We start from the raw sequence: 22099 nt of genomic DNA on the forward strand, positions 1-22099 counted from the left end.
CGTGGGGCGTGAGGTCTCCACAGTACATCGATGTTGTCGCCAGTGGTCGGCGGAAGGTGCACGTGCCCGTCGACCTGGGACCGGACCGCAGCGACGCACGGATGCACGCCAAGACCGTAGGATCCTACGCAGTGCCATAGGGGACCGCACCGCCACTTCCCAGCAAATTAGGGACACTGTTGCTCCTGGGGTATCGGCGAGGACCATTCGCAACCGTCTCCATGAAGCCGGGCTACGGTCCCGCACACCGTTAGGCCGTCTTCCGCTCACGCCCCAACATCGTGCAGCCCGCCTCCAGTGGTGTCGCGACAGGCGTGAATGGAGGGACGAATGGAGACGTGTCTGCCTTGGTGCCAATGATGGTCGTATGCGTGTTTGGCGCCGTGCAGGTGAGCGCCACAATCAGGACTGCATACGACCGAGGCACATAGGGCCAACACCCGGCATCATGGTGTGGGGAGCGATCTCCTACACTGGCCGTACACCACTGGTGATCATCGAGGGGACACTGAATAGTGCACAGTACATCCAAACCGTCATCGAACCCATCGTTCTACCATTCCTAGACCGGCAAGGGAACTTGCTGTTCCAACAGGACAATGCACGTCCGCATGTATCCCGTGCCACCCAACGTGCTCTAGAAGGTGTAAGTCAACTACCCTGGCCAGCAAGATCTCCGGATCTGTCCCCCATTGAGCATGTTTGGGACTGGATTAAGCGTCGTCTCACGCGGTCTGCACGTCCAGCACGAACGCTGGTCCAACTGAGGCGCCAGGTGGAAATGGCATGGCAAGCCGTTCCACAGGACTACATCCAGCATCTCTACGATTGTCTCCATGGGAGAATAGCAGCCTGCATTGCTGCGAAAGGTGGATATACACTGTACTAGTGCCGACATTGTGCATGCTCTGTTGCCTGTGTCTATGTGCCTGTGGTTCTGTCAGTGTGATCATGTGATGTATCTGACCCCAGGAATGTGTCAATAAAGTTTCCCCTTCCTGGGACAATGAATTCACGGTGTTCTTATTTCAATTTCCAGGAGTATATATATATATATATATATATATATATAGAGAGAGAGAGAGAGAGAGAGAGAGAGAGAGAGACAGTGTGTGTGTCACTAGGGGCAAGCACGTATGGGTTGGAGGGGGGGGGGGGGGGTGCCTGCTGCAAGCTTCTCCACATGGGTAAGCGCTCTATAGTTCGAAATAGTATTAAGTTACCAGTTACCAAAGTTCTCAGTATTGTTTGTGAGTCTCTTGGTGATTCAACACCTCTCTTAATTCAGTGAGCTGTTTTCTTTACCATTAAAATATTTACATGTCATCAGGACTTGCCCTTACTGTATCATGACTGTAATAACCTCTATCAGCAATTAACATATACAAGAAATAAGTTTCAGAATTGATTTGGGAGGATTTGCTAATCATTCAACGAGAAATTTCTTTCAGATCAGAATATTGATACGGGTGTGTATTCCTCATATGCCTAGGCAAAAAACAAAATCTCACAGACTACACAACTGTCAGGTGCATCTGCTTCATTATACAAGAGGCATTCATAAGTAATGCAAAACATTTTTTTTCTCGGCTAGTTTCAGTTGAAAAAGATGCAAAATTTGTCATGGGACATTGTGAAGTATTCCCATTTCAGCCGCTATAGTTTCATGAAGTTCCAATAGGTGGTGGTATCTGTAAAGAAGGTGCATTGCAAGCAGAGGGCTGTCATTGAGTTTCTTTTGGGGGAAAACCAGAGCATTGCAGATATTCATAAATACCTGCAGAATGTTTATAGAGACCTGGAAGGAAACAAAAGCACAGTGAGTCTTTGGGCAGGGCAACTGTCATCATCTCAACAAGATCATGCAAACCTGTCCCATCTGCTGGGTGCCTCAGGAAATTGAAGAAACAATTTCAGCGTGTTTGTCACTGCAAGAATGCAAACAATCTTCTGTTTTTCCATAACAACGCAATGCCCCACACAAGTCTGTGCACCCGAGAGGAGCTCACAAAACTTCATTAGACTGTTCTTCCCCATTCACTTACAGCCTGGATCTTGCATCTTCTGATTTCCATCTATTTGGCCCAATGAAGAATGCACTCCACGGGAAGCAGTACGTGGATGATGGTGAGGTTATTGATGCAGCAAGATGTTGGCTCTGACACTGACCATTAGAGTGGTAACATGCAGGCACACAAGCCCTTGCAGTAAGGTGGTGTAACACCATCGCATTGAATGTAGATTATGATTCAACTGAGGTTTTGTAGTCAAAAGAATGGGGAATAATATGGTTTACTGGAATTCTGAATAAAACTGAACTGATTCCAGGAAAAAAAATGCTAGATTACTTAGTGAATACTTCTTTTACTGTAGAAGGTGAAGTTTTTCCACACAAGAGTCACCGCAGATGGAACTTCGACATACCATACAGCACAGCTTGATAGCCTATTTTTCTGCTAAACTGAAGTATGACATCAGTAATGAAATTCAAACAGCTGTCAGGACTGTAATTGCAGAAAGAAACGGTGTTCTTCCACTACAGATACACAAAACTAGTTCACAATGAGAGAACTAAATTTAGTTTTCTGTTGATGATTGAAAAATGAATATGCATAATATGGACTGGATATTCTATTGACACTGTGTTTTATTTGCATAATTATTTCTACCCATGGAGGCACTTACTCTCCACATAAATAACTTTACAAGTCCCATTTCATAAGAACTTAAATTTGATTGAGTTATCAATAATACTTACCTTCCAGTTACTTCTCAATGTAAAGGCATAAAGGTGACACCTTTCTCACACTGATGTCTTGTCTTTTTACTATGAGAAATACACTGCAGCAAACATTCATGGTTCTGTTGCAATTGCTAGAGAATGTTTTTCTCAAATTTGTTAAGTGTACTGGCTACATGTATGCTTTTTGTAGGGAATAATTACTCACCTGTGCTTCATTCATGCAGCCAGAGCTAGTAATATAGCTAGAATGTTGCAGCTTTCCAGAAGTTGCCACCAACAAAAGTTTTAATTCAACACCCAACTACCTCCTTTGCATTTTTATCACTTTTAGGTTGTTTTTAATTGAGTTTTCTGCCCTCCTCATGAAATGAGCAAAGAAGCCAATTTAAATTACAATGAAATGACTACCCCTAGCTGCATATAGGCACTGACATACGTCAACGGGGACAGTTGAAAATGTGTGCCCCGACCGGGACTTGAACCTGGGATCTCCTGCTTACATGGCAGATGCTCTATCCCTCTGAGCCACCAACGACACAGAGGATAGTGCGACTGCAGGGACTTATCTCTCGCAGGCCTCCCGTGAGACCCACATTCCCAACTTAATGTCCCGCACTATATTCATGGTGCCCCTGCTCATTATACTCATTACTCGTGGCTTTTTGCCGATTCCCGGAAGAGTTCAGGCACTGTTTGTGCATCCGCTCAGGAGAAGAAGATGGTCAAATGCCGGTGAGCCTTAACTATATTTATATATGAAGATGGTATCTGTTCTTTCGGGCATGTCTGAAAGAACAGAAACCATTGGTGACCATGCAGCTTGTTAGACAATGAAATTACAATGAAATGAATACCCCTAGCTGCATACAGGAATGTGGGTCTTGTGGGAGACGTGTCAGAGATAAGTCCCTGCAGTCACACTATCCTCTGTGTCCTCGATGGCTCAGAAGGATACAGCATCTGCCATGTAAGCAGGAGATCCCGGGTTCGAGTCCCGATCGGGGCACACATTTTCAACTGTCCCTGTTGACATACATCAATGCCTGTATGCAGCTAGGGGTATTCATTTCATTTTAAGTTCATTCTAACATGCTGCATGGTCACCGATGGTATCTGTTCTTTCAGACATGTCTTCATATATAAAAATAGAAGCCAATTTAGCTCACTACGTTCTACCATCCCATTGAGTAGCCTCCAGTTTGGAAATCATAGGTTTCCCTAATGAAACCCAGTCAGTGTCAACTAGAATCCTGACAAGCTTACAAAAAGTTAGAGATATAGTGAGTGTTATTGCTGACACACACACACACACACACACACACACACACACACACACACCAAATTCTGACCAATACTGACAAATTTCTAAATTTTGTTTCTTTTCCTTTTATTTACACAATTTCCAACACAATCTTAAGCTCAAAGCAGCACCGAAATTCACCAAAAAATAATTTTATCACAAAAGGATCATGAGTTTAGAAACTTTTATAAAAATGTAGTGGGGCATAGCATGGAACACGCACAATTAACTATGAACTTGCTTTATTTTAACATAACTTAATAATTTTTTTTTTCTGTTTATATGAGATACATTTTATTTTTAGGACTGTCACCATACAAACTTTAAAAAATATAACAACTTATTATTTTAACATAACTTAATAACTTTTTTTTTCTGTTTATATGAGATACATTTTATTTTTAGGACTGTCACCATACAAACTTTAAAAAATATAACAACTTCAAAATTAAATATGGACGATAACATGAGTACTGAAACAATATTGCTATGATCAAATTGTTTTGGTGTGATCATGTCTGCTGACAGCCTGGTGGAATTTCACAAAAGCAAGTGTGTATATATTTATGTTTGGTGCAATGGCTCTTCCATAACAGAAAGTTAACATAAAATGTAATTTTTACACAGACAAAGTCAGCCTGTGTCTAGTAAGAACTGCAACATCCTTCATAGGCTCAGGCTGCAACAATTCAGCAACCTGCAGAACAATGAAAGTACAAGGAGAATTAATATCACAATGGCTACACAAAGAGGCATGTCATATTTCACTTACACATGAGAAAATCAACCGAACACTGACCCTGTACTATGCCAGAGAACAACAGCACTGTAAACAGATACAGGTGGATGATACATTTTATTCGACATCACATCCTGGGTGTCGAGTGCGCATTGCATTCCTATTATATGGCACATTACCACGCACATGTTTCTTCTTTTCCTTTTATTTACACAATTTCCAACACAATCTTAAGATCAAATAGTTACATGTACTATAAATATATCCCCAAATAATGTGTTGCCAATGGTGCAGACCACTGAGATATCAAAATTTAATTACTACTTTGTGTTTCTTTTGTTATCAATTCATGGTAACAAATGACATCTCAACAAGAGTGCATTAAAACAAAGTACACACCCAGTCAAACAAGAACGAGAAATAAATTCTCTGTTGTTGAGGTCTTAAGTCTGAAGGCTGATATAATGCAGCTCTCCATGCTACTCTATCCTGTGCAAACCTTTTCATCTTCGAATAACTACTGCAACTTCCATCCTGAATCTGCTTGCTGTATTGATCTCTTGGTCTCTCTCTACAATTTTTACCCTCAAGACTTCCCTCTAATACTAAATTGGTGATCACTTGACGAATCAGAACATGCCCTATCAACAAATTTCTTTTCTCCACAATTCCATTCAGTACCTCTTCATTAGTTAGATGATCCACCCACCTAATATTCAGTATTCTTCTGTAGCACCACATTTCAAAAGCTTCTATTCTCTTTTTTGTCTAAGCTGTTTATCATCCACATAAGGCAGCACTCTATACAAATACTTTCAAAAAAGACTCCCTGACACTTAAATCTATATTCAATGTTAACAAATTTCATTTCATCAGAAACACTTTTCTTGTCATTGCCAGTCTACCTTTCATATCTGTTCTACCCTTTGGCCATCATCAGTTATTCTGCTGCCTAAATAACAAAACTCATCTACTACTTTAAGTGTCTCATTTCTTCATCTAATTCCCTTTTAATTCAACCTAAATTACATTATTCTTGTCTTGCTTTTGTTGCTTTTCATCTTGTATCACCCCTTGAAGACACTGCACCTGCTATTCTAAGCCCTTTGCTGCCTCTGACAGAATTACAATGTTGTCAAGAAACCTCAAATTTTTTATTTCTTTACCCTGTGCTTCAATTCCTACTCTAAATTTTTCTTTTGTTTCCTGTACTGCTTGCTTAATGTACAGATTGAATAACATTGGTGATAGGCTACAATCCTCAGAAACCACAACTACTCCATTATGGTTGCACCTGCAGTATGGCTACCTGTATCGCTGAGGTATGAAAGCCATACCACCGATGGGCAAGGTCCATGGTGCATGGTTCTTAAACAAATGACCATAATATTAAATGATATCACATGAAATTTGAATTAGAATATCTAGATTTCAACTTAGCCGTAGAGCTAATCAAGTATAAAGTCTGCAGTGCGGTTGGCTATAACACATCTTTCTGTATTTGTGACACAGTAAAATTATAATTATACAACATATTTTCCATTTAATCTGTCAACACCGTTACAAAAGGTACGTTAGAGTTGTCACAGATTTCACAAGTTTTGTGGAAGTAACAATCATTCCAGTATATTGCAATGACATTATAGTTAGAGCAGTGTGAAAAAGACTTCACATAACTATTAATCCACAGACTTCCTGTCACTATTACGATTTGCCTAACAGTATCTCACTCTTGCATTGGCCAGCACTGTGCCTTTCACAGATCCTCTTTCTCCAGGTCCTAATCCTGTCTTTCCTCCGTATATTCCTACTTTCCACACGTCTGTTCCCCTTATTACCCTTGTGGTGTTACATCTTGCCTGCCTACCACTTCTACCAACGAATGACACTCAATGAAGATGACATCATACCAACTGACTCAATACTACTTGCAGGTGTGACTCAAGCAGTCACTCTGAATATGATTTACTGGAGCTAATCATGGAGATGTAGGTGAACAGGAATGGCAGTGCCACAATCACAGTAATGGGAACAGTCCAAACCTAACTCCGTAATTGTGATGTAGGGATTCAAAATTTACAAGGCAACAGAAAATGAATATGGAGCAAAGAGTGCATTAGTGCTCAATATCAAGTTAATATGTTCTCAAGCATCAATTAAAATAAAAGTTACAAAAACATAATCAATGAAGACTTATAAGGCTGACATGAGAATGAGAGAAAAATGAAAGTAATGAGTAGAGCTAACTAAAATGTGTGTGATGGAATCAAAGTGTAGAGTGAAAGTACAGGGGGAGTTCTCAGAAGCATTTGAAGTAAAAACAAAAGTGAGACAGGAAGATGATATATCACCAACCCTGTTCAATTTGGCCCTCAACAACACCCTAGAGAGAGTAACATATGGAAGTGCTGGAGTCACCATAGGAAAAAAGATAAATGTCCTGGCTTTTGCGGATGATATTGTGCTGATAGGAACGAACATGGAAGACCTGGAGAAAATGAGGACTGTGCTAATGGAAGAAGCTAAGAAAGCAGGTCTAAGTATAAACAAAAGTAAACCAAAGTTCATGGTAGTAGGAAGAAAAGCTCATTTAGGACCAATCCATCTAAAAATCGGAAATCTAACAATACAGAAAACGGACACATTCATGTAACTAGGTGTCAACATCAACCAACAAAACCTTATAGAACAAGAATTCAAGCTGGGGGAATATGTCTAGGAACTATGCACATCGCCGGCCGCGGTGGTCTCGCGGTTCTAGGCGCGCAGTCCGGAACCGTGCGACTGCTACGGTCGCAGGTTCGAATCCTGCCTCGGGCATGGATGTGTGTGATGTCCTTAGGTTAGTTAGGTTTAAGTAGTTCTAAGTTCTAGGGGACTGATGATCACAGATGTTAAGTCCCATAGTGCTCAGAGCCATTTGAACCATTTTGAACTATGCACATCATAAGATCAAAGTTACTATCTAGGCAGGAAAAAATAAGAATATATCAGACCATCATCAAGCCAATAGTGTGCTATGCAAGTGAGACATGGACCCTGACATAGAAGTCAGAGAAAAAACTCATCACTTTTGAAAATAAAATACTGAGATAAATATATGGACCAGAGAAAGAAAGTGAACAGTGGAGAATAAGGAAAAACAGAGAACTCAGACAATTATACACACTGCCTGACATTGTAGTGGGTATTAAAATTAAGACACTAAGATGGTACGGACATGTGAGGAGGAGAGGGGAGAACATGGTAATAAAGGCTGTAATGGATGGAGAAGCTGAAGGGAAGAGACCCCTGGGACGGCCAAGACTGAGATGAAAGGATAATACCATGGGAGACATGCAGATACTGGATCGGGAGATGGAGATGTAGATGACAAGAAGTGTGGAAGGTGGGACTGAGGGAGGCCAGGGACCGACTGCGGTTTGTGTGGCCAGTATAAGTAAGTAAGTAAATATATTTTAAAAATTAACACAATTTTTGAGTTAGTAATTGTTGTTTTTATTTCACTAAAATAAACTCAAATTATTTTTATACCATTTTTATAGGAGTCCTACAAGAAGATATTTTAGATTACACAATGTTTACAAACAGCTGCTCATAGACATTCTGTTAATAAAAATGTCCCCAAGATCCAAACAATGTTACCTGCAGCACCTTCTGCAAGCAGAAGTGGAAATTACAGCAATGTTAATTTTTCAAAAGATATATTCAGAGCACTAGTTTCAGCCAACATCCCTTTGAATAATTTAAATAATGTAAAATTTCAAACATTCCTGGAAAAACAGTCTAAACGAAAAGTTCCTGATGAATCAACAATAATGAAAAACTCCATTGGTAAAGTCTATGAAGGGGTATTTAAACTTGTCAATTATTTAAAACTTTGAAACATATTGACAGTGGAAATGTAAAATTACTTAGTGCCACAGGTTAAGTTTAGTTCATAATCAACAAACATACTATTTTTTTAAAAAAATTTAAACTTGCTCTCCCCAAAAGCGAGTTATAAAATTCCACCCCTGATCTTTATCAATTTTCAATAAAATGACTCCTTTCAGATGATACAAGAAATATGAGGTGATACCCGCGACTCAAGTTTGTGGTTATCTGTAGATGAAATAACATACTTGTGTGGGAGATTTATTGGCAATGCCGTCGTGGGAAAAATGACAGAACTTGAACCAGGAACACCCCATCTCCTTGGCTCTAAGATACTTGAAGAAACAAACTATTGGATTGCTAGGGTTGTTCATAATGTGTTACATGTTTGATTGCATGTAAAAAAAAAAAAAAAACTAAGGCAATTCATATACATTATTTAGCATGTGCTCTTCACCACTTGGCAGAGGAAACCCAAGTGAATTTTTCAGAAGTAAATGCCTTAATTTCCTCTCTGTAAAAAAAGTGTATGTGAAGGCGCCATCAATAGCTGAATTATTTACTGATATGATGCATGATACTTGTTTACCCCACAGAGCCTATCCTCACAAGAAGGGGAACATGGACTGAAGCAGATCAATATTATGGTGATCATTTATAGGATGCTCGGCCCGATGAACAAAAACAAAGCAACAAGTATCTCCATTGCAGTTAGTGTTCATAATGAGAAGAGTCTCAGTGTTTATTGAGACTTAGTAAATCCCTCACTGCATGTTTGGAAGAAAAAGGGATGCCTCTGTCTTCTGCCCTGCAGATGTTACTGGAGACCTACCAGGAGAGATAGGAAAGTGTCTTCATACTAAAACCGAGAAAACTGAACAACGAATCAAGGTGTAACATTTCTTCAAGATATGAATAAGGTGTTACAAGGACAATCTGAAAAACAACTTAATGCCTATTCTGCAAGTGACATAGCCTCTTTCTGGTACTGTCTGTGACTTCAAATGAAGAGAGTGATCTTTCAACATAAAAATATTTTAGATGATATATATATAAAATAGAGCGAAACATTCCACATGGGAAAAATATATCTTTACAAATGTCTGCTTGTGTCTGTGTATGTGCAGATGGATATGTGTGTGTGTGTGTGTGTGTGTGTGTGTGTGTGTGTGTGTGAGTGAGCACGCGCGCGCGAGGGTATACCTGTCCTTTTTTCCCCCTAAGGTAAGTCTTTCTGCTCCCGGGATTGGAATGACTCCTTACCCTCTCCCTTAAGTGAATGTTTGTGTTTCTTTGTGTGTCTATCGACATGCCAGTCCTTTCGTTTGGTAAGTCACATCATATATATATATATATATATATATATATATAGTTATAATAGAAGGAAACATTCCACAAAGGAAAAATATACCTAAAAACAAAGATGATGTGACTTACCAAATGAAAGTGCTGGCAGGTCGACAGACACACAAACATATACACAAAATTCAAGCTTTCCCAACAAACTGTTGCCTCATCAGGAAAGAGGGAAGGAGAGGGAAAGACGAAAGGATGTGGGTTTTAAGGGAGAGGGTAAGGAGTCATTCCAGTCCCGGGAGCGGAAAGACTTACCTCAGGGTGAAAAAAGGACGGGTATACACTCGCACACACACACACATATCCATCCACACATATACAGACACAAGCAGACATATTTAAAGATCTTATATATATATTCCTCAAATCCTGCCCTGAAATGAGATCCATCCTTCATGAAATCCTCCCCACTCCACCAAGAGTGTCTTTCCGCCGTCCACCTAACCTTCGTAACCTCTTAGTTCATCCCTATGAAATCCCCAAACCACCTTCCCTACCCTCTGGCTCCTACCCTTGTAACCGCCCCCGGTGTAAAACCTGTCCCATGCACCCTCCCACCACCACCTACTCCAGTCCTGTAACCCGGAAGGTGTACACAATCAAAGGCAGAGCCACGTGTGAAAGCACCCACGTGATCTACCAACTGACCTGCCTACACTGTGATGCATTCTATGTGGGAATGACCAGCAACAAACTGTCCATTCGCATGAATGGACACAGGCAGACAGTGTTTGTTGGTAATGAGGATCACCCTGTGGCTAAACATGCCTTGGTGCACGACCAGCACATCTTGGCGCAGTGTTACACCATCCGGGTTATCTGGATACTTCCTACTAACACCAACCTATCCGAACTCCGGAGATGGGAACTTGCTCTTCAATATATCCTCTCTTCCCGTTATCCACCAGGCCTCAATCTCCGCTAATCTCAAATTTCCGCCACTCATACCTCACCTGTCATTCATCAACATCTTTGCCTCTGCACTTCTGCCTCGACTGACATCTCTGCCCAAACTCTTTGTCTTTAAATATGTCTGCTTGTGTCTGTATATGTGTGGATGGATATGTGTGTGTGTGTGCGAGTGTATACCCGTCCTTTTTTCCCCCTAAGGTAAGTCTTTCCGCTCCCGGGACTGGAATGACTCCTTACCCTCTCCCTTAAAACCCACATCCTTTCGTCTTTCCCTCTCCTTCCCTCTTTCCTGATGAGGCATCAGTTTGTTGCGAAAGCTTGAATTTTGTGTGTATGTTTGTGTTCGTTTGTGTGTCTGTCGACCTGCCAGCACTTTCATTTTTTCGCTTTTACAAATGTCTGCTTGTGTCTTGTATGTGTGGATGGATATGTGTGTGTGTGCGCGCGAGTGTATACCTGTCCTTTTTTCCCCCTAAGGTAAGTCTTTCCGCTCCCGGGATTGGAATGACTCCTTACCCTCTCCCTTAAAACCCATATCCTTTTGTCTTTCCTTCTCCTTCCCTCTTTCCTGACGAGGCAACCGTTGGTTGCGAAAGCTAGATTTTGTGTGTATGTTTGTGTTTGTTTGTGTGTCTATCGACCTGCCAGCGCTTTTGTTTGGTAAGTCTCATCATCTTTCTTTTTAAATATATTTTTCCCACGTGGAATGTTTCCCTCTATTATATATTTATATATATATATATATATATATATATATATATAATGCCTACTCTCTGTATAAAATATTTCCATAAACCTTTCCCCAGATTCATGGTTTATTGCTCCTGTAAATCAAACACAGCCAAAAATGCCACAAATATGGTGTCACTTTTTGTCAAATTAACAAATCTAGAAACTAAATGAAACAACAGTAATGTGAAACAATGAGGTTACATCACAGACTGTGACAGATACACTGGTGCCAACAGCATGTTGCCACACTGTTGTTTTAATGTTAATTTTTTTGAACAGATCTCGCAAATTATATACAGTGTGTCCACCCTGCACTGTACTGTACTTTTTTTTTTTATTGGGAAAATACATTTTACAATCCTAAGATTATGAACTTTGAACTGTCAAAGTCTCAAACAGGGCCTTATTTGCTGTCCATGATTTCGGTCATCATTTAAAGGTGCTTCAAATGTTTCTCTAATCTACTTTATTTATCACTTTAAGAGATAACTGATTTCACAAAATACGAAATATAAGATATTTAAATACCTCACAGTATTTTATTGTTAGTATCAGTACATAGACCAAGAGAAAGCAGAAAAGTTTCAGTTTATTCTGTGGCTTGATATTTATTTTATTTTCTCAACATGAAAGAAAGAAATCTACAGTTTCTAACACGACGGGAAATGGAATTTTGGTTACTTCTTCAGCTCTTGAGATGCTCGACTGTCATAGTCACTACTGTCGTCATAAAAGAGCAGTTCACACAAAGGTGATAAAAATCATTTGGTTTTGAGCTGTGAACTTCATATAGTTCTTTTTGAGATACCTGAATACAATTTACAGTGAGCCATGAATGACAATTAAAACTGCTGAAAAAAATATATTGAACAATAACCAGCAGGAGTTCGAGAATATAGGTAATACATGTTGTGACTGTGATGCAAAGCCACAGTCATGTTTTGACCAGTAATTATTGGAAAGTCACTAAAATGTTCATGACTATCAGTCATGAACATTTACTGACTTACATGTCGGTTATCAGATCAAGCAGTGATAATTGACCTTAACCCCTGCTGTGGTTAGCACACTGGACTCGCATTCGGGAGGACGACGGTTCAATCCCGTCTCCGGCCATCCTGATTTAGGTTTTCCGTGATTTCCCTAAATCGCTTCTGGCAAATGCCAGGATGGTTCCTTTGAAAGGGCACGGCCGATTTCCTTCCCCATCCTTTCCTCACCCGAGCTTGTGCTCCGTCTCTAATGACCTCGTTGTCGACGGGACATTAAACACTAATATCCTCCTCCTCCTCCTCCTTAACCCCTGCTGTGGTACTTCATTAATAGCTCAATCAACTGTTGCAATGTTGATTTCACAAATCATCTCATTTGTCATAAGCATATTGTGATCCACCTGCTGTTGCATTTTACTGAAAATGGCATGTGTACTCGACAAAACAGCATGAAAATTACACTTTTTCCAGGGGGTGATCGACTTCACGCCTACTGTGCAAAGACCAACAGCTGCAGCTGATTTGGACGTGTCAAAACCGTTAGGGTAACGCTTCAAGTTTGCCTGATGTGTGGAAGCTTGAGGATATGAATAGCTGTACCTTTTGCTCCTACTCACACAGAATACAGTCTGTAGCGCAGCTCTCATTGGTTTCTGATTTTTTCATTAGCTTTGTAGGCAACATTTTTGGAACCTATGAATCTATCGCAGAGCTAGCCAACTATTCTAAATTGACGAGATTGACATTGACAAACAGATAGTTGTGCTGCTTGAGGTAATTAAAAGCAGCATGCATTATTTGTTGTAAAATTACAAACTTCTGATTGATATTAAACAATGAGAACTCTTCTGTGATCATGACAACACTAGCATGCATAAAGACTGCTCACCAGCTGATCAAATATTTCCTCCACGATTTGTCAGAAGTGACAGATGACCCCTTTTTTCTTTGTTCAAATTACTTCATGGTGCTTCTGGATACGGACATATACATCAAATGATGCAAGAAGACTTAATCTGCAAATGACAAGTCAGTGAAGACAGATGACATTTCTTCCAATTCCATTTGGTTGCTCTTTGCTTGAGAAGGAATGAAATGATCACTCTATGACTGATGGCATCTTACACATAATTTCCCGTCAGTATTGGTAACTACACTGTCATCTGGCAGCATCTTACAAATCAAATTGTTACCTGCATGCTGTATCAAAAGCTGTGGAAACATATGGCAATCACAAACATAGCAAGACTGGGCCAGGAGAATGTCAGTTTCTGCCAGTATTATGAAAAAGATAGATTGGTATTCATCATATAGTGGAAATGTTGAGTCGCAGACGAGCACAACAAAATGACTGCTAAACGAGTAAGCTTTCGACCACAGGGCCTCCTCCTGAATTAAACACACACACACACACAGCTGGAGTCTGGTCTCAGCAGCTTGCATGAATGTGTGTGTGTGTGTGTGTGTGTGTGTGTGTGTGTGTGTGTGTGTGTGTGTGTGCATGCATGCGCGTTTTGTCTAATTCAGAAGAAGGCCTTGTGGTTAAAAGCTTACTTGTTTAGCAGTCTTTTTGTTGTGCCTGTCTGCAACTCAACATTTCCACTCTATGATGAGTAGCAATATATCCTTGTCATAAAAATGTCATCATACTGTCCTGGCTTTTTCATTGTTTGTCGTGAATGTCTGCCAAGAATTTTCTCACTATGCTTTCAGGTATTTCTGTGTTACTGGATGATCTTTTCTGTTATTGGTCCTTCTTGCATGTTTCTCTGCCCTCAACATCGTTGGTAGACCTTCATGTTCACTGAGCACCTTTTGTTGTTGGCGACACCTGCGGTCCTCTGGTGATGCTTATAACTTTCTATAGTCAACTCGACATAAGAAGATTCCTTACAACTAGTAGTGCTGTTCCAGCTTTGAACTATGAAGCACTAATATCTGCAAAAGAAACAATAGTCACCTACAGAGCTGCAACATCACTGACATGTTAGGTTTTCTTAGTGTCTTCTGTTATCAGAATGTTCTGAATTCAGAACTTGGTTTAGAGGAAGCCATATTCATATTAAGGCAACTTTTTATTTGCAAAATGACTAGGCACTGATGTAGACAGCAACAGCTATGCGTGAAATATTTCATTTTTCCTCAAATTACTAACTAACATTATTTTATGGGTAGCACCTTGAGCATACACAATTTTACTTCGTTTTCCCCAGACATATTGTGTTGGAGTTATATTATAATATGTTTTTTTTTATTATTTTATTTTCGTTCTGTAAAACAACAAAATTGCTTTTTAGTATTTCTACATACAGAAAAATCGGTTTCTAAGTAACATATTCACAAACTTGGCAAAATAATATACCTTGTTACCACATGCTGTGGTCTTTGTGGTTTTCTATATTTCCTGTTATGGCAGGTTTTCTTTCACAGTGTCAACTGCAACTATAGATAACTTAATGTAGAAAGTTTCTGCCATCAAAAATGTATAACTGGGAATGTTGTGGTTAGATGTACCTGACACTGGGTTCACTGTTGTTGCAATTCATCTAATAGCATTATAACACAGATATTTTACACTACAACATTATTTAGGCTCTTAATACGTTGGGGTGTTTCTAACACCCCATGCAAGTACTAACATTATATTATGTTGCACTGGTCTGCAATGGTTAAATACCTTTTTACAAAACTATACCTCACACTGGTCTATCTGATACCCCAATTGACCCTTCCCCACTCTGTTTGGCTATGGAAATCTAGACAATATATTTCCCTCAAAACAGTAAGCAAATTGTTCTTAATTACCCCGAATACTTTCAAGCAAATTAAATATTTTTTTGCAAAACTAGGCATCATGCTGATCAATTTGGTACCCCATTTGTCCATTTCCTATAGTTCAATTAAATGAGGTGATGCTGAGGGAACAATGTTAGGAAATAAGACCAGCAGAAGAACCGATCATGGCTAAAGCATTGAGCATATAATATGCAGACTGGCAATAGCAGAAAAGTTCTTCTGAGAAAGAAAAAACGGTTAACATCAAATACAAATTTAAGTTGTAGAATGAATTTTGCGAGTTGTATGAATATGAAGTGGGGAGGATATGTGTTGCTACAGAAGAATGCTGAAGATTAGATGGCTATATCTAATAAGTAATGACGAGGTACTGAGTTGAATTGGGGAGAAAAGCAATTTATGGTTGAACTTTGACTAAAAGAAGGGATTGATTGATAGGACGCATCATGATGCATCAAGGAATCATAAACATACAATATTATATCATCTGGCAGACATATGTGGTGACATTGCGTGTTAATCTTGTCTATATTGCTGTGTTGATCAACTTATGCTGACAAAATGCAACTATGCAACATATTTTGTGAGTAATGTTGCTTGATAATGGCCAAGGAGGCAAAATTCATGATTTGCCTATATAATAAAGTGCTTGTTTCAATTAAAAAACAGCCTGATTGAGTAAAATCATTTCTTTCCAGATATATTTGTGTGTGTGTGTGTGTGTGTGTGTGTGTGTGTGTGTGTGTGTGTGTGTGTGTGTGTGTCCACAAGCAATAAAAGTTGAATTTTAATACCTCCTTGGTGGCAAGGACATGGATGACAGAAGGAAATGCCTGTGACTTCTTTGAAGAAACTGCCCTGACATTCACCTCTAAGGAAGCTGTGGAAAATCTGAATCAGAATTATCGGACATGGACTCCACAGGATTTAATTCCAGATCCTACTGACTAAAACTTTAATAGTGAAACACCATGTCACATTGGTTCACACCTCTGTGCAGCCAGCATCATCCACAAAACTTACATCTAACACAAAGTGATTTTAACATAATAATTAAAATATTTTCTTACTTTATATTTCATGGATTCATCAAAGGCATACTGAATGCTAGTGTCATACAGCATCATTTTGCTGTTTGCCAGGGCCAAAATACAATTTCGCAGCCTCGCTATCACTTCTCGATCAGCACGGTCTACTTTCTGCAACAAAGTTCCGTTAAATGTAACACACTTTTCCGAACAGCTTATTTTCACATGTCAATGACGACAAAATTGTCTTCCTTAATGGCACACCACATTACACAAAATAAAATCCACTAACCTTCCTAAGGGAGTTTTTCATACAGCTGTTTAACCAGCATGCAATTATGATTTTTTGCATACAGATTCAGTAAAAATTAAAACTGCAGATCATACAAATCTCAAAAACACAACACAATATAATAATGGCTAGTACAATAGTTACTTGTTATATCCAGAACATTTACTGAGAATTAAAAAAAAATGTGCTGAACATGCATTTTACTAAAAAATTAGAGGCAACAAGTGTATTCTGGACTAGTCTTTCTTAACAACAACAAAGCTGAAAACCAAATTACTAATATCAAAACAATATCACAACAAATGAATGGTTTTAAAAAAATTCCCTGGAATTCTGAGACTGCACCCATACACTGTGATGGAGTATTTTAGGATATCTGAGTCTTCTTTAGTGATAAATCTGTATCCACTAATTGAAGATAAATCTATTTTTCTGTCTTTGTTAACCATAAAAAATCAATGACATAATTTCTCCCAATGATTTAACTCAAAACTCTGTTGCAAATTAGTGATATTCAGTCTTTCCAGCCCAACTAATGCACAAAATCTAATCTGTTGCTGGTCATCATCAGTTGAGAATCACAGTTTCACAGTGTTGTTTAAATGACAGCATATCAACAGCATGCATAAGCATTGGTTTTTGCTTGTGCAAACTATTGTAGATTTCTTTTTATGGAAATATGTATTTATTAATGAAAAGGATGGAGTGCTACCCACTTTGTAGCATAGATGTAGAGTTGAGATAGGTAAACAAAAAGAATGTCTAACAAGTAAGCTTTCAGCCAAAAAGGGCTTCATCAGAATTAGACAACACACATGCGTGCAAACACAACCCACACGCACCTGACACAGTCTCCTCTATCTATCTCCACTATAATGTTGATCAAACTGTGGGTATACGATTCTTATCTTGAGGCAATGAAATCTTTATGCAATCCTTCATATTGTACTTATTTAGAATGTGGCTGATGTTATAAGACTAATTCACCGATTTTAATTATTTTTATAACCTTTTAAATTCAGCTACCCAAGCAGCTTGAAAGTTTTCCTAGATGCTCATCTTTGAGTTTTAGTTTGAGGATCTCCTAGTATGTTGTGGTTTACTTCAGTTAACAAAAGGAAAGATAGGGGAAATAATTTGTATAGTTGCAAATTTTTGTACAGTGGTAAAGACTGCCAGGAACATATTAAAAATCTGGAACCCCCCCCCAACCTCCTCTCTTGGTAAATGCAAGTTATTTGAGAGAAGATCAGAAACCTGAAAGTTTCATGAAAAAGAAACACAGTTTTGGAGGTAAGCACAACCAGTATTGCAGAATTTTAGCTGCAGTGTCAACTGCAGTCCACATAAAGTAATAGATAAAAACTCTTGGAAGGCAAGAAAACTTAACTAAAATGCAAAAAAAAGGGTGAAGATACTCACAAAATCAAATACTGTTTGGACTAAAAAAAGAGAATGAGGTGACACAGCATTCATAGTCCGTTTTTTCGCTAAGTAGTGGACGTCAAATACAAAATAGCATAAAATAACACAGAACACTCTCATGATACCTAGAAAGGCTGAAAGTTAAAAATAAGAAATTCCTAATAAAAAACTATCAGGTAAGTGAAAAATTATTAAAAACCATTCACCATGAATAATAGTATCTGGTAAGCTAATAGGTCACCACATACTGCAGGGGGGTGGCAAGGGTGGGGGGGGGGGGTGGAGGGAAAAGGGGGGGGGGGAAGAAAAATCAAAAACTGACTGTGTGGTGTAGAGAGAGTAGTGGCTCAGCTGCTTGCTCTTCAGTTTGATTATGCTCAGAATGATGGAAATGCATTACCACATTTCAGCAACTTGTCTTCCTCATGTTACTACCCTTCAACCTTCTCCCCTCCGCATCCTCAGAACAGCAATTACCCCTTAATATACTTTTCCTACTTCATTTAATAATAAATATAATTTTACAACATTAAAATAACATTTTTATTAATAATAAATGGGAGACAGAGCAATGCTGTCAGGTGAAGATTGCAGGGACTAGAATACCATCAGGCGCAGCATCAGGTGGTGGTGGGGCAAGGAGGTGGGGGAAAAAGGAGCGAAAAGGTCAAAAAAGGGTAAAGACGGGTGAGTGCATTCGCAGAGGGCAGCAAACAAAGAGGCTGGGAGACAAGAATGGGGAGGAGATGATGGGACAGACAGGGTGGAAACTGCTGGGTGGAGGATGTGAGGACAGTATATTACCGGAGGTTGAATGCAGGATAATTATGGGAATGGAGAATGCGCTGTAAGGATCTGCACAGTTCAGGAAAGCTGGTGGTGGAGGGGAGGCTCCAGATCGCTCAGGTAGTGAAGCAACCATTGAAATCAAGCGTGTTATGCTCAGCTGGATGCTGTGCCACAGGGTCATCTACTTTGCTCTTGGCCACAGTTTGGTGATGGTCATTCATGCTGATGGACAGGTGGGTGGTAGTCATACCAATATAAAAAACTGTGCAATGGTTACAGCAGATCTGGTAAATGATATGACTGCGTTCACTGGTGGCCCAGCCCCTGACAGGACTGGAATTATCTATCATCATGCCTTGAAATGATGGATGTCCTACTCAAAATCCTCCCCACACCTTCTAAAGTGGTGTTCCATTGCTCACCCAAACACCACAAAGTCCTAGTCCATCCCCCTATGTCAGTCCCAGTCCCACTATCTTGCCACAAGGATCATATCCAAGACCCAGGTGCAAGACCTACCCAATGCACCCACACAGCACTTCCTACTCCAGTCCTGTCATAGGTTTATCCTAAACCTTTGGGAGCTGGACCACCTGTGAAAGCAGCCATGTCACTTACAAGCTCCGCTGCAACCATTGCACAGCTTTTTACATTGGCATGACTACAACCAGCTGTCCACCAAGATGAACGGCCACCGCCGAACTGTGGCCAAGATCAAAGTGGACTACCCTGTGGCACAACACGCTGCTGAGCAGAAATGGTGGATTTCAATGGATGCTTCACAGCCCGAGCCACCTGGATCCTCCCCTCCATCTCTAACTTTTCTGAGCTATGCAGATCGGAGTTATCCTTACAACACATTCTCTGCTACTGTAATTACCCCGGCCTCAACTTATGGTAACATATTGTCCCCACAACCTCTACCCAACAGTTTCCACCCCTTCTCTCCTATCATCTCCTCCCCATTCTCGTCTCCCAGCCCTCTGCCAATGCACCCACACATCTTTCCCCACTCCTCTCTTTTCGCTCCATTTTCCCCATGTCCCTGCCCCACAAACTCCTGACACTGTGTGTGTTGGCATTCTAGTCCCCACACACTCTGCCAGACAGTGTTGCTCTGTCCCCTTTCCCTTCCTTGCCCCCTCAAGACTGCTGCTGGCCTAAGCTGCCAGAGTTGGCAGTCATGCATGTGAGGTGTGCTTGCTTGTGTGTATGAACGGTGGATGTTTCTCTGTTTTCCTTTGCTGATGAAGGCTGTGGCTGAAAGTCTTGTGTAAGTGTCTCTTAATTGCACCTTGCTGCAACTTAACGTATCTTCTTTATGGTGAGTAGCAATCCATATTTTCCTGAATTAATGATAAACTTTAAAATATGATTTTTTTGTGTTCCTATTTTGACTAAATGAAGCCTACATGTTACTCCAAGCTATACTCAAATTATATGAGAAAACCCCCGTGAAAATTGGTCTTTTTTTATTATTATTAACATGCTGAGACAGGAACAACAGTTTTAGTTAAAACTTTAAATCATGATATCTTTTTCCCCCTGCAATCTGATGAAATAAAGCCTAAACATGGCTCAAGCTACACTACAGTTAACTGTGAAAATCCTATGATAATTTGTCGGGTGGGTTTGGAGATTAGTGTGTCCAAACAGACAGACACAATGGTTTTACTGTTTTATTATTAGTATAGATTATATCCTACAATAACTTTTCAATAAAGCATTGGCTTATACGAATAAGTTTAATAAAGATGCTTTGACAAATGTGCGAACATATAATGATCCAGGGACCATTCTGTTAAAAGTTGCAAGTATACTGAAAAATATTGCATCTCTTTCTCTGTTTTGGGCAACAGTTTTTAATTTGTTGTGCATTTACTATGTCACTATGTTTGTTATCTAGTTATTACAGTAATACAGTGTGCATCATTCCTACAATTCATCCTTTTAGTCGGAAAAGCCACCGATTACAAAATCACCATGCACTAAGTCCATCTTAAATGGATTTACTTTGAGAAGAATAGTTGAATTTTCTTGATTAGCAGTAATATTTTATTATTTTTTAACTGTTATATGTAGCTGCACATGCAATACATGATATTGCAAGAAAGTAACTAATGTAACTGCCTGTGTACTGCAGTTGGAGGACTCATGTCACTAACTAAACAAGGATGATTGATTGTACAATGTGATCATACTTTATCAGTTTGAAATTGAGAATTGGGGTGGGGGGTGGGGTGGGGGGGTGAGATAGCTTTTAATACACTGTGACCTCAACCATTATCAATCAAAACTAGTTATAATCTTACATTTAATTTCTAATATATGGTACCTCTTCTAAGTTCTGTGTGAAGCCACCGCCCCCTTCTTCATCAGCACTGGCTGTAGGACAAAGCCAGATGAAACCATTGTTTCCAAGTATAATGCTTGCTCCACAGCTCAAATTGTGAAAGTGTGTTTTTCGACGTTTTACGAGTGATGGGAACACTTTCACCAGGACACCTTGTGACAACTAGAAATTAACATAACAGTTAAAACAGTTAGCAGCACATATTGAGTTTCCTGTGCAATCTATTTTGGAAACAAAAATATTTTATTACTTTTCAAGCTATGCTCTTTGCTGTGTCATAATCATTATTGTCAGACAGATGCAGATAGAGCTGAAATTAGTCTGCTTTATATTAAAAAGTTTCTCTCACTCACTCATTGTGTTCCATGGATCCTATTATGGAGATTGGAATGCAGTAAAAAATAATTAACAAAGAAATACAACTGTGATAAATTATTTCTATACATTGTAGTAATAATTACCATCAAATTATGTACACTAGTTGTTGCACAAAATATTGAAGTTAGTACGGAAATAGTTAGTTCCTCAGTTATGAATACAGATTATGTGCTGATTAATGCTTAGCCATAGTTATTGGTTCAAAGGTTCTTGTTGTTGAATCATATCGTAGTGTCTACACTGCACAATATTTATCAGAATGGAATTTGAAGCTCTGCCCCCATGTTTGCAGAAAACAGTAATGAATTAAAGAGGGTCCGCCTATTTGCAAGAACATAATTTTTTATTTTCTTTAATCCCCAAACACGTTTCACCATAATTATGGTAT

At 39.4% G+C, this 22099-nt stretch overlaps 1 protein-coding gene across 1 annotated transcript in view; it reads right to left on the reverse strand.

Moving 5' to 3' along the window:
• Positions 1-4415: 4415 nt before the first annotated feature.
• The window catches only part of LOC126172212 (exosome complex component RRP4), a 73535-nt gene continuing 55851 nt past the window's right edge, over positions 4416-22099 (reverse strand). Inside the window, exons 4-6 of the mRNA XM_049920861.1 lie at positions 21316-21495; positions 16517-16645; positions 4416-4740 (exon numbers count right to left, since the gene is read on the reverse strand). Of these exons, the coding sequence (XP_049776818.1) occupies positions 4663-4740; positions 16517-16645; positions 21316-21495 (387 nt within the window). The 3' untranslated portion in view covers positions 4416-4662. The remainder of the gene's footprint in view (positions 4741-16516; positions 16646-21315; positions 21496-22099) is intronic.

The sequence above is a fragment of the Schistocerca cancellata genome, chromosome 1 (genome assembly GCF_023864275.1).
Source record: "Schistocerca cancellata isolate TAMUIC-IGC-003103 chromosome 1, iqSchCanc2.1, whole genome shotgun sequence".
NCBI lineage: Eukaryota > Metazoa > Arthropoda > Insecta > Orthoptera > Acrididae > Schistocerca > Schistocerca cancellata.